General features: G+C 48.4%; 1 protein-coding gene across 2 annotated transcripts in view; it reads right to left on the reverse strand.

Annotated features, from left to right (window-relative positions):
- Positions 1-14,413, reverse strand: part of TTC21B (tetratricopeptide repeat domain 21B) — a 117,566-nt gene that overhangs the window by 94,929 nt on the left and 8,224 nt on the right. For both annotated transcript variants that reach the window (XM_069733071.1, XM_069733072.1), the window contains exons 4-5: positions 10,022-10,188; positions 8,174-8,296 (exon numbers count right to left, since the gene is read on the reverse strand). In XM_069733071.1, the coding sequence (XP_069589172.1) occupies positions 8,174-8,296; positions 10,022-10,188 (290 nt within the window). The remainder of the gene's footprint in view (positions 1-8,173; positions 8,297-10,021; positions 10,189-14,413) is intronic.

The following is a 14,413-nucleotide window of genomic DNA, read 5'->3' on the forward strand; positions in this document are numbered from 1 at the left end:
ATATTGAGCTCACTGGAGTGCATTGCAGTCACAGGCATAGCTGTGATTGCAGTGCAAAATAAAAGTGTGGACCTGGTCAAGTTATTTGGCCAAAGCAATGTTTAGGAAAACCCGTTAAGGGCCTTTATTTTTTGGAGCGAACTACAGGATGGTAGTGGGGCGGTTCACTCCCTCCAGCCGGGATATAGATATGATAACTGGACCTACGTGATCATGTCATGAACAGTTTACATAATGGACGTCACTGTGCTATACTGGGGGGTCACTGGGCATTACTGGGGATCATTGGTTATAGTGGGAGTCACTGGGCTATACTGTTCACCGACTCCCATTTACTTCTATGGGAGTTCTGGAACTAGAATAGGCAGGACGTGGCCAGGAACCCTCATTCTAGAGATAAGTGGGACCCACATCTACGAGACATTTATTGGCCATCCTATCAGAACATGGGAATGCCTTTTTAAGGAGGTTTTATATAGGATCTTCTTACAACTTAGACAGTTTCACATATCCGGCATTCACGTTCTGAGTATGGACACTTCTGTCTGGACCAGCCACGAGTCTCCGGACCCCGATTTACAGACTCCTATACATATATAGAAGGGGAAAAAAACAAAAAAAAAGCTAAAAAAAAAAAGTATCCACAGGAAAACCAGATAACAATTAAATACATTTTATTACATAATCATGAGAAAATAACATAGTTGTGCACAAAATTCATTTGAAAAGCATGTATTACATGCTAGGACATGATAAAAACAATGGTGAGGTGAGGGGGCACAGTATGCCACATAGCCAGTACAATGAATCAATAGAATAAGGTCAATAAGTTATATATATATATACATACACATAATGAAAAGTGCGTAGTGCTCAATATATAACATTACCAATGCGATGAATAAACATGGGCAGCATTAGCCAAAAGACAATTGAAATCAGTGGATGGTGATATCATGTAAAAATACTGACCAGATGGCACACACCGCCCCCTCACTGCACTCCAACGCGCGTTTCGCTACAGCTTCATCAGGGAGCGATAGCGAAACGTGCGTTGGAGTGCAGTGAGGGGACGGTGTGTGCCATCTGGTCAGTATTTTTATATGATATCACCATCCACTGACTTCAATTGTCTTTTGGCTAATGCTGTCTATGTTTATTCATCGCATTGGTAATTGAGCACTATGCACTTTTCATTGTGTATATATATATATATATATATATATATATATATATATATATATATATTCTAAACTGTATGAATTATTGTGGACAGCTTTGTCAATGACAAGTGTGGTTATTTAATAACTTATTGACCTTATTCTATTGATTCATTGTACTGGCTATGTGGCATACTGTGCCCCCTCACCTCACCATTGTTTTTATCATGTCCTAGCATGTAATACGTGCTTTTTAAGTTAATTTTGTGCACAACTATGTTCTTTTCTCATGATTATGTAATAAAACAGGATTTTTGGTTGCTTACCGTAAAATCTGTTTCTTGGAGCCTCCATTGGGGGACACAGGAACCATGGGTGTATGCTGCTGCCACTAGGAGGCTGACACTATGCAAATAAAAAAGTTAGCTCCTCCTCTGCAGTGTACACCCCACCGACTGGCATCATACTCTTCAGTTCGTGAGAAAGCAGTAGGAGATAAATAACAAGGTTGAAAACCATAACCACAAACTTGAGAACTGTAAACGTGAGAACAGTCATAGAACATAGAAATTGAGAAACGTTGGGAGGGAGCTGTGTCCCCCCAATGGAGGCTCCAAGAAACAGATTTTACGGTAAGCAACCGAAAATCCTGTTTTCTTTATCGCCTCTCATTGGGGGACACGGAACCATGGGACGTCCCAAAGCAGTCCCTAGGGCGGGAAAAACAGACTTCCATCAGGTCAGAGGACTCACCACTGCCACCTGCAAGATCCTTCTGCCTAGGCTGGCGTCCGCCGAAGCGTAGGTATGGACCTTGTAAAATTTACAGAACGTGTGGATGGAAGACCAAGATGCCGCTTTGCAAAGCTGTAGGGCGGAAGCCCTGTGGTGCACCGCCCAGGAGGCGCCGACCGCCCGGGTAGAGTGAGCCTTAATCCCAGGAGGGAGCACTCTGTTCTTGACCCGGTAAGCCTCCAGGATTGCCGATCTGATCCAGCGAGCAATAGTCACCTTAGAAGCCGGCAGGCCTCTGCGCATGCCATCAGGAATGACGAAAAGAGAATCAGTCTTCCGGAAAGCGGACGTTCTATCCAGGTAGATCCTCAATGTCCTGACGAGGTCCAGCTTATTCAACGATCGCTCCAAAGGACAAATCGGAGCTGGACAAAAGGAAGGTAGAACGATGTCCTCGTTGAGGTGGAAGGTGGAAACCACCTTAGGAAGGAAGGCGGAGGCCTGAGGACCACCTTGTCCTGGTGGATGACCAAAAACGGAGGACGGCAAGACAGGGCCGTCAACTCGCAAACACGGCGGACAGAAGAGATGGCTACAAGAAAGGCCACCTTCCAAGATAGGACTGACAGGGGAATCTCCCTGAGGGGCTCAAAAGGGAGAAACCCTCAGAACGTCCAGTACCAGGTTTAAATCCCAAGAGTCCTCAGGGGCCCTGTACGGAGGGACAGCGTGGGCTACTACTTGAAGGAAGGTCTTAACCTGTGGCCGAGAAGCTAAAGTCTCCTGAAAAAAAGGATGCAAAGCGCAGAGACCTGGCCCTTCAGGGAGCTAAGAGCCAGGCCCGAATCCAGTCCTGCCTGAGGGAAGGCCAAAAGGGAAGGCAGGGAATAGGACATAGATGAACCACGGTTGGACTTGCACCAACGGAAGTAAGCCTTCCAGGTACGATAGTAGATCCTGGAAGACGAAGGCTTCCGAGCCTGGATCATGGTGTGAATCACCCGGTCCGAAAGGCCGGAACGCTCTTAGAACTGCGGTCTCAACAGACACGCCGTTAAAGTGAGCGACCGAAAATTCGGGTGGCAGATCGGACCCTGAGACAGCAGATCGGGCCTGTCTGGAAGGCGCCATGGAGCGTCCGCGAGAAAATTGACGAGCTCCGAGAGCCAAGCTCTTCTGGGCCAATCCGGGACGATCAGAATGACCGGCACCCCTTCCACTTTGATCCTTTTCAACAGTTTGGGAAGTAATGGAAGGGGTGGGAACAGGTAGGGCAGCACGAACTGTGACCAAGGAATGGCCAGAGCGTCGACGCCCACTGCAAGAGGATCGCGAGACCTGGAGACGAACTGCGGAACCTTCCTGTTCATTCTGGACGCCGTGAGATCCACGTCCGTAGTCCCCCATCGAAGACAAATCTGATGGAAGACCTCCGAATGCAAGGACCGTTCCCCTGCCGCGAGGCCCTCGCGGCTGAGGAAGTCGGCGGCCCAATTGTCCGTGCCGGGGATATGCACCGCGGATATCACCGGAACCGTTGCCGCTGCCCAAAAGGAGGATCTTGGATACCTCGGCAAGGGCCAAGGAGCTCTGAGTCCCCCCTGATGGTTGACGTATGCCACAGCCATGGCGTTGTCCGTCTGAATCAGGATTGGAAGGCCCCTGAGGATCCTTTCCCAGTGGCGGAGGGACAGAAAGATGGCCCGAATCTCGAGGACATTGTTCTACAGAGTTGACTCCTGCGCCGACCAACGGTCCTGAACAGTCAGGTGGCAAAAAACTGCACCTCAGCCGAGCAGGCTGGCGTCCGTCGTCACCACTTGCCAGGGAACTGGAAGGACGGACCTGCCCTGGGAGAGGAGAGGTGACGTCAGCCACCAGTTAAGAGACCGTTTGACCCAAGAAGAGAGTCGGATTGGACGATCCAGGGAGGAGACAGACCTGTCCCACCGAGACAGAATGGCTTGCTGAAGGGGTCGCGAATGAAATGGGCGAAGGGAATCGCTTGTAAGGTTGCTACCATCCTCCCCAGAACCTTCATAGCCGATAGGAGGGAGGGAGGCCGAGGACCCTGGAGCAACCGTATGTCCCGACAAAGAGAGGGCATCTTGTCTTTGGGAAGGAAGACTTTGGTCTGACGAGTGTCGAAGAGCATGCCAAGAAAGATGATGCGCTGAGAAGGGATAAGGCAGGACTTCTTCCAGTTGACCAGACACCCGAAACGGGCTAGGGTGTCGAGAACGATGGACAGACTTTCGAGAGCCTGAGAAGGGGACAGAGCCTTGATGAGGATGTCACGAGGTATGGAAACAGAACCAGGCCTCTGACTCTCAAGATGGCCATCATCGCCGCCATGATCTTCGTGAACACCCTTGGAGCGGTTGCGAGACCAAACGGCAGGGCGACGAAATGAAAATGATCTCGTTGCACTGCAAAGCGCAGGAAACGGAGATGTCTGGGAAATATCGAGACATGGAGGTAGGCGTCCTGGATATCTATTGAGCATAGAAAATCCTGAGCCTGCATGGAAGCAATTACTGAACGAAGGGATTCCATCCTGAAGTGTCTCAGGCGAACTCTCCTGTTCAGCAATTTGAGGTCCAGAATGGGGCGAACCTTGCCGTCTTTTTTCGGTACCACAAAAAGGTTCGAGTAGAAACCCGTGAACCGTTCTTTTTCTGGGCCGGGAATGATTACCCCGGATTTGAGCAGAGAAGCGATGGCTGCGAAGAAGCCCGGAACTAGAGCGGGATCTCTTGGAGGACGGGATTGGAAGAAACGATCCCGGGGTCGGGAAGCGAACTCTATCTTGTATCCCGAGGATACAACTTCCCTGACCCAAGCGTCCTCTACTGCGGAAATCCAGACGTCCCTGAAAAGGAGAAGACGGCCGCCCAATCTGGGAGTTAGGCTGGAGTCTTGCCAAGAGTCATGGGGAGGTGGATCTTCCAGTCCTGGGCCTGGAGGATCTACCCTGGGAGTAGCGAGGACGCCAGGACGGAGTGGGCCTAAAGGCCACCGCATTCTTCTCTTGACGTGCCTGTGGCCTCTGTTGCTGCTGGGAAAAGGAGCTTGATGCAGCGAAGCGACGAAAAGGTCGAAAAGAGCGAAACTGCCGTCTAGGAGGAGGGCGACGAGGCTTAGCCTGGGGGAGAAGAGAACTTGTACCCCCGGTGGCGTCCTTAATGATTTGGTCCAGCTGGAAACCAAAGAGACGAGAGCCCTGGAAGGGCAGACTAGTGAGGGACTTTTGGAAGACAAGTCCGCCTGCCAGGCCTTGAGCCAAACGGTCTGGCGGATGGCAACGGCATTGCTGGAAGCCTGAGCCACACAAGACGCGACATCCAGGGAGGCGGAGACCAGGTATTCACCAGCATGGGAAATCTGGTTGGCAAGTTCCCTAATTGCGCGGGAGGCGCCCCGTCCTCGCCGTAGATCCTTGGCCCATTTTGAGATGGATTTTGAGGCCCAAGTGGAAGCAAAAGCTGGACATAGAGCCGCTGAAGCCACTTCCAAGACAGATTTCGCGAAGGATTCTATAACTCTATCGTTAGAATCCTTCAGAGATGCTCCGCCGGACAGTGGAAGCACCGTGTTTGTGAACACCCTGGAAACTGGGGGATCCACAGAGACCGTTTAATTGGCGGTAGGTTCTGGAGAAAAAGGATACAAAACACCAAGGCGTTTTCCACTCTGAAAACGACTGGTCGGGTTCGCTCTTTCTCTGTTCATGATTTTCTCGAATTCAGGATGAGGAGCAAAAAACTTGGAAGGTGGTTTAGCCCGTCTAAACGAAACCGCCTGATCTGCGGGTTCCGTAGAGGGATCCTTGATGCCACAGGTTTGGTTTATAGCTCCAATGATTCTGAACCATATCCCTCATGGTGGCGATTTGGTTAGAATCCAGCTCCGAAATATTATCCGAGGGCGCATCAGAGAACGCCTCGCCTGACTCAGGGGAGGAGGACGCCTACCGCAGAGGAGGACCGTGTGGCGAGATGGAGCGAGAAGAGGACTCAGACCGACGTTCCTGTCTGGACCTTTTGTGGCTTATCAAGAAGGGCTCGGACGGAGGCTCCTGTGACCCGCTGGCTACTGCGGGGGTCTGCAGAGGTAATCGATCCAGCACGGACACCAAAATTTGAGACACCTGTGTTAGATCGGCCACCGATTGTGACAGAGAGGAGGCCCAGTCTGGGATGGGGGTATCACTCTCGGACGGTGGGAATAATTGTGTTGCTGCAGGGCTGACAGAGCGGAGATCTGAAGAAAAGCCAGAGGGTTAGGGGACAGCGGAGCAGAGGGGGGTGTCAGTCTGCAGTGCAGATACTCACGGCAGATGAGAAAACGGATACCAGGTAGAGGAAGCTGTCCAGCTGCGGTGGATCTCCGGAGAGAAGACGAGCCCCTACTGCAATTCGCGCAGATGGTGACCGCTGGAAGGGCGGGCAGGATGTGCGCTCAGGAAGGTGCAGAGCGCGATGAGTTAAAATCCAGATGCCGAGCAGCGGCGTAGAGGAAGGGGAGGAGTCAGCTGAGATGGCGCCGGACAGATTGTCGGGCGGGAGAAAGCCCGCCAGATTAAAACGGAAGTGGGCGGAGCGCGGCACCGGAGGTAGGCCCCGGGAAACGCCGGGGCCTAAATTATAAGCCGGCGGCCGCTGGAGGTAACCAGCGGAGCGGGCGCTGCCCGGCTAAGAGGCACGGCAGCCGCCGCATAAAAAGGGGAGCGCTGCCGCCGGGGTCTATATTAAAAGGCGGCGGCCGCTGGAGAGAACGGCGGGCCGCGAGCAAGCTCCTAAAAGGTACGGCCCCCCAGGTAGCCGCGCCGCAGGGTGAAAGGATGCGGCCGCAGACAAGGCAGTGTGACTGCCTGTAAAAGTGCGGCCGCCGAGGGGAAGCTGCCGGACATCAGGGCAAACGATAGGACTGTTCTGCCAAAAAAAGTGCCCGCTGTAATAGAAGTGCGGCCGCAGAAATAGCAGCGCTGCTGCCTGTAAGGCGCCGCACCGCACAGTAAAGATGCAGCCGCAGGAAAGGAAGGAATCCGCTGAGAGCTGATAGGGGGAAAAAAATACTCACCTAAAATCCCACGCCGTCCGGTACTAACCTTAAAGCGTGGAAAGTATTAGACGTCCGTGGAGCTGGAGATGGACGTCCTCGTCTCCTCCAACCGACAGGCTCTGGAAGGCGAGTGGGTGGGGGACGGAGCCAGGACCGGACTTCTAAGCACGCTTGTGTGCTAGGCTCTTGGTCCTGGGGAGGGATCTATGAGGATACGGGGTGGCAGTACACGCTGTACTCATAGTCCGCATTGTTGGAGTACAGGTGTCCACCTCCTACTGACACTAAGCTAAACTGAAGAGTATGATGCCAGTCGGTGGGGTGTACACTGCAGAGGAGGAGCTAACTTTTTTATTTGCATAGTGTCAGCCTCCTAGTGGCAGCAGCATACACCCATGGTTCCTGTGTCCCCCAATGAGAGGCGATAAAGAAAATGTATTTAATTGTTATCTGGGTTTCCTGTGGATACTTTTTTCGCTTTATTTTGGTTTTAGTATCCTATTTTTTGTATTTATTACTATATTTGGCATTCCTTTTCTATGTAGGTTTGCTTGACATATATAGAAGGTTCCTATGTTCATGCAAGGAGACCCGCGTCCGTTCCGGAAATTGCGGTTCATACCATGAATGTCGGACGTGTCAAACCGCTTAAGTTGTAAGTAGATCTTATATGAAATGTCAGAGAAACCTACATTTATAGTACTGGCACTCATTTATGTAGCGGAAGGACTGATGGGGCCTTTCAGCTGCCCAAAATTCAGTAATGCACCAAGTACCCTACATGGGTCAGCTGTTTGTAGCTGCAGCCGGCTGTACAGAAGCAGAAGAGCACCGCTCCATACACTGCTCTATGACCGTTCTCAGGAGCTGAGCCCTATTGAAGTGAGTGGGATCCAAACTGCAACATCCAACGATGGTCACTACACTGTGTATATCTGCCAGTGACGAGGACAAGAAAACAACCGATCCTAGGGTGCATTGGGTTACAGACCCCCACACATGCGATACTGATGGATAGGTCACCAATATAGAAGTCCCCTTTAACTGCCCTCCTTTCTGGCTGCTCCTATTAACCTGGTCATGAAGGTAAAGAATATCTACAAGATTATTTATTAGCTACAGACAGATTTAGGTTAAGTAAAACTGCATCGATCGCAAGACATTTACTAGAGCAGTGAACTCGGCATTCACACGACCATTATTGATGATCTTACCTTTCCCATCATTGCGAACACGTCCGTGTCATCGTTCTGTCCGTCCTCGAAGTACTTCAGAGCCTTTTTACCATTAGCTTCCCTCCCGCAGGTCAGATCCAGCCACCCTTTCAAAACCAATCCCTGCAAGACCAGAGCTCGAAATTTCAGTTCCTCTCATCAGACAATGAAACAAGGCGTCCGTTCTGTTCAGGACTATCGTGATGACGGCGCTTGACTTCAGAGAATCATCTCTCTGTTTTTCCTGCCCCCCCCTGTGAATACCTGGATGAGCGGGAGCTGGAAAATTACTTAAAGGGAACCTGTCAGCAGGACTGTGCACAGTAACCTACAGACAGTGTCCGTTATACTGATTACAATGATAACTGGTGATGAAATCTGTCTTGTGGTTGTTGTTTAAAGTTTTTCAGTTTTGAGTTAATGAGGATAACCTCACCCATAATGATTACATGCCCCCTACACATGCGATTATGTTGTGGCGCAGGTGCCATGGCCGGCAACTGCCTGCAGAAGGTTTTTTTTATTATTATGTATATATAATATTCATTATGTAAACTAACAACAACCACAAGGCGGATTTCATCACCAGGTATCACTTTAATCAGTATAACTGTGCCGACCTGACACTGTCTGTAGGTTACTGTGCAGAATCCTGCTGACAGGTTCCCTTTAAGGCATGAAGCATAAGATTGGATTTATCATAGATGCAATACTTTTGGTTACAAATCCTGTAGTTGTGCGGAGCTAATGAGGCTGGTTCATGAAAAAAACCTTCTGTCTGATTGAAGTTCATATGTCTCAGCCATGAATGACAGAGGTTTGGAAGACCCCGCTTACACTTTCCCATTTTCATTTTGCTTTTAAGTTTTTCTTCTGCTTCTTCCAAGAGCCAACTTGTTTATACTTTCAGACTACTTGGTGACATGAAGGCTTCATTTTTAGGGGGGCGAGCTGTAGCTGTGAATGCCGCCATTCATTTTACCATTCAATGTTCAAAAAAATGGGAAAAACAAAATTTCAAGTGTGGTGAAATTGCGCAAGTAAAAAAAAAAAAAAAAAAAGATGCGAGGTTGGCTCCTGATCCTGCATAAAAGAATCATGTCATACATCGGGAAGGGGTTAAAAGTCTCCTGGCTCCCTGATGGCACACAGGATGCGTGACCTCATATCTCCCCGATGGACGCTGCTGATTCAGTTTCTGTAAGTAGCATGATATACGGTGGAGGACTGTAGATTGTGAAAACTGGGCGAAAACTAATCTGATGTATAAAAAAGAAAAACATAAGGGCTGATTCAAAGCCAGAAAAGGGTCATATAAGCTTTGAAAAGTCATAACATTTTTGCGCAATGAGGTGTTGTGTAAAAATGTTGAGACTTTTGACGTTTTCTTGCTAATGTGAATCGACTCTACCGGAATGGTCGAAGCTGGAAGGAGACGAGGTGTGCTCACGCCCGTCCATCAAATTCATAAAATGTGCCTGCATTTCTGGCAAGGCGCATGCCTGTCAGAAGAGGCGCCAAATTCAATAAATGACATGCGCCTACTATTAAATTCAGCGCCTTCTTCTCTAGTAAGAACAGCGTGTGCTACGCCAGTCTTGATGAATCGGACCCGTTGTCTTTCACGTTGCAGCGCGCCATAATGACGCACAACCTCGATCAATCAGCAATTATAGGAGCACATGTTAGTGTGAGCGGCAACAAGCATAACCCTGAAGAAAGGTTTGGATGGGACTCAGTGATAACGCGGCGGTCTCTTCATTCTCTGGAGATCCCACTTTATGACACTGGCATACTGCCCATTGAGTGTAGGAGGGTATTGTTGTATTATGGCGCTGTGTTACTTACATCTCGGTCTCCGTTTGAGATCTTAATCATCCTGTCGACATACTCCCGCGCTTTGTCGTGACGCTCCACGTGCCACAGGAACAGCCCGGCGTAATATAAGGCTCTGGGCGCCGCAGTCTTTCGCTGCTCTTTCATCCTCGTTTCCAGATCCTGAATAGCTTCTCTGTCTGCACACAAGAAAAAGGAACTTTATTGTCTTTAGACGCAAAAATAAAGCGGTTTCAAATAAGAAAAGAAAGTGAAGACTAATATGACGTCAAGGGTCTCAATATGCATGTTTTACATTCCAAAAAAATCCAGGTCCTAGTGAGGCTGTGTCCCAGGGGACCAGGCTGCTACACAAAGATGAATGTCCATCTTGATTATCTGACATCTCATTGGTGATGATACTGGACTGACTACAAAACCGTCAGGAAATTTTTCCAGCTGTATTCAGTCTCTGCCCATACAGCCTGACAGATGACTGCAGCTTGTACTGAGCAGTGGGAGATATTAGCAGGGAGGAAGGACACTGAGGAGCTGTCAATCAGGCAGGGCGGAGTTTGAGCTAAACTTTATAGAGGATTATACAGCAATTCTGAGATGGATTTTTAAAGTAAATACACTGCTCAAAAAAATAAAGAGAACACAAACATGACAGGGTATCTAGAAGTCAATCATACTTCTGTGAAAGCAACCCATCGAGTTATGAAGCAACACTGATTGTGAATCAATTTCCCCTGCTGTTGTGCAAGTGTAACAGACAACAGTTAGAAATGATAGGCAGTTAGAGACAACCCCTATAAAGGAGTGGTTTTACAGGGGGTGACCACAGACCATTTCTCTGTTCTCATCCTTTTTTGGCTGTTTTTGTCACTTTTGTATTTTGTCATTGCTCTCACCCCTAGAGGTCCTGTACAGTAACATGAGGCGTTGTCTACAACCCACAGAAGTTGCTCAAGTAGTACAGCTCATCCAGGATGGCACATCAATGCAAGCGGTGGCAAGAAGGGTAGTTGTGTCTGTCACCACAGTGTCCAGAGCGTGAAGCAGATACCAGGAGACATGGATGGGGGCGTAGGAGGGCAACAACCCAGCAGCAGGACTGCTACCTCCTCCTTTGTGCAAGGAGGAACAGGAGGAGCAGTGCCAGAGCCCTGCAAAATGACCTCCAGCAGGCCACTAACACCCATGTGTCTGCTCAAACTGTCAGAAACAGACTCCATCAGGGTGTTATGAGGGCCTGACGTCCACAAGTGGGTGTTGTGCTTACAGCCCAACACCACGCAGGGCGATTGCCATTTGCCAGAGAACACCACGATTGGCAGATTCGCCACTGGCGCCCTGTGCTCTTCACAGATGAAAGCAGGTTCACACTGAGCACATGTGACAGACGTGACAGAGTCTGGAGACGCCGTGGAGAGCGATCTGCTGCCTGCAACATCCTTCAGTATGACCGCTTTGGCAGTGTGTCAGTAATGGTGTGGGGTGGCATTTCTTTGGAGGGCCGCACAGCCCTCCATGTGCTCGCCAGAGGTAGCCTGACTGCCATTAGGTACTGAGATGAGATCCTCAGACTCCTTGTGAGACCATATGCTGGTGCTGTTGGCCCTGGGTTTCTCCTAATGCAGGACAATGCCAGACCTCATGTGGCTGGAGTGTGTCAGCAGTTCCTGCAAGATGAAGGCATTGAAGCTATGGACTGGCCCGCCCGTTCCCCAGACCTGAATTCAATCGAGCACATCTGGGACATCATGTCTCGCACCATCCACCAATGCCGCATTGCACCACAGACTGTCCAGGAGTGGACTGATGCCTTAATCCAGGTCTGGGAGGATTTCCCTCAGGATAACATCCACCACCTCATCATAACAATGCCCAGGCATTGTAGGGAGATCATACAGGCATGTGAAGGCCACACACACTACTGAGCATCATTTCCTTGTCTTGAGGCATTTCCACTGAAGTTGGATAAGCCTGCAATTTGATTTTCCACTTTGATTTTGAGCATCATTCCAACTCCAGACCTCCATGGTTGATATTAGTTGTGATTTACATTCATCATTTTTAGGTTTTCAAGAAAAAGAGGGGGGAGAGGGAAGGTTAGGACCTTGACACGCCGAGACATGCATCTGTAAGCCGTTGCAAATGAATGTAGCTGGTGGGTGCCGTACCTGCTGGTGATTTCAGCTGAAGTAGAAGAAAAGAAAAGGGAATATCCAGCACGTCCATCCAGTGTAAGTAAAATATCCAAAATTTATTAGAGCATTTTAAAAAACAATATTTTCTCTCTCTTTTTTTAATATTGTTTTTTAAAATGCTCTAATAAATTTTGGATATTTTACTTACACTGGATGGACGTGCTGGATATTCCCTTTTCTTTTCTTCATTTTTAGGTTTTATTGTTCTCAACGCATTCCAGTATGTAATGAATAAAGATTTGCAACCGGAATATTTCATTCAGTGATATCTAGGATGTGGGATTTTAGTGTTCCCTTTAATTTTTTGAGCAGTGTACATCAACCTTATCAGGTAACATGCCGTTGCATACATTTCTGATATTAAAGAAATCAAAACGACAATGTGTAAGCCTGAAGTCAATGTAATTGTCACGCCGTAAGCGGCAATAAAGGGGCAGGACGGCGTACTGGGACCCGCACCTGTCCCTACCACTATAATGGGGCCCTGGCTTTCCCTTATCTCAGGGGTACCTATGATGGTTAGGAGACCTGAGCCGCCAGCGTATCCCTGTCTCCTGTGCAGGCCCTGTCAGTGGCCCCCTCTCCCCCCAAAGGAGGTGGACTGCACCAGTGTAATAATACAATGAATAGCAGGGTATACAGACAAGGTAACTAAAAGTCTCAAACTCACCAAATGCTCACACAACCACAGAGGGTACACATAGAAAGGAAGAGAAGGAGACAACTAGGAAGGAAAACAGGTTTAACATGCAACCAAAACAGCAGACACCAATCTCTGTAAATAAACCACCAACACTAAGCTCCTTCAACCTCCAAGCCAGGCAGTAGAACTGATCACTGACAATAGCTGAAGTCAGGACTGGGTCTATATAGAGGATCAGATTACAAAATCCACTTCAGCTGAGAGAGACCCAGCTCTCAGCAACTCAGCAATAAGGTTAACTCCTGCACTGCTGGCACAAAGCAGCCAGATCAGAATACAGGTGAAGAGCTTCTGTTCACTGTGTGTGAACGAGGCCCAGAGCGCTGCGGTTCTCTGGAACCTCTCTGTCGCGGTAGCCCCGTGACAGTAATAATATGAAGGGAAAAATAAAAAAAGGAAAATATTAGTGATGAGCGAGTATACTCGTTGCTCTGGTTTTCCAGAGCACGCTTGGATGGTCTCCGAGTATTTGAAACTGTTCGGAGATTTAGTTTTTGTTGATGCAGCTTCATGATTTACGGCTGCTAGCCAGCCTGAGTGCATGTGGGGGTTGCCTGGTTGCTAGGGAATCCCCACAGGTATTTAAGCTATCACCTGTAAATCTTGCAGCTGAGGCAACGAAAACTAAGTCTCCGAGCATTTATAAATACTCGGAGACCACCCGAGCATGCTCAGGAAAACCTGAGCAACGAGTATACTCTCTCATCACTAGAAAATATTTAATTTACGGTATTAATGCTGCTAAATTAAAAAAAAAAAAGTGAAAAATATGGCAACATTTCAGAAGGGATTAAAGTGTTTTTTTCTGGGAGGAGAGGAAAGGAAGGAGAAGGAGAAGGGGAAAGGGGAAAAGGAAAATGAAAACGAAGGAAGAAAGAAAGGAAATAATTTTATCTATTAAGCCATTGACCTTGCTAATTCAGGTTAGTTTAATTCACTTGGGGATCAGCTGCAATACTGCTCACATCCTATGACCACGAGTGGCGCTGTTTCCTTTTTAAAGTCCAATTCCTAATTATTCAGTACTAGATGGTGGCCCGATTCTAACGCATCGGGTATTCTAGAATATGCATGTCCACGTAATATATTGCCCAGCCACGTAGTATATTGCACAGTCACGTAGTATATTGCCCAGTCACTTAGTATATTGCCCAGTCACGTAGTATATTGCCCAGTCACATAGTATATTGCCCAGCGACGTAGTATATTGCCCAGTCATGTAGTATATTGTCCAGCGACGTAGTATATTGCCCAGTCACGTAGTATATTGCCCAGCTACGTAGTATATTGCCCAGTCACGTAGTATATTGCCCAGTCACGTAGTATATTGGCCAGTCACATAGTATATTGGCCAGTCACATAGTATATTGGCCAGTCACATAGTATATTGGCCAGTCACATAGTATATTGCCCAGTCACATAGTATATTGGCCAGTCACATAGTATATTGCCCAGTCACGTAGTATATTGCCCAGTCACGTAGTATATTGCCCAGCTACGTAGTATATT

This window comes from Ranitomeya imitator, chromosome 7 (assembly GCF_032444005.1).
Source record: "Ranitomeya imitator isolate aRanImi1 chromosome 7, aRanImi1.pri, whole genome shotgun sequence".
NCBI classification, from domain to species: Eukaryota; Metazoa; Chordata; class Amphibia; order Anura; family Dendrobatidae; genus Ranitomeya; species Ranitomeya imitator.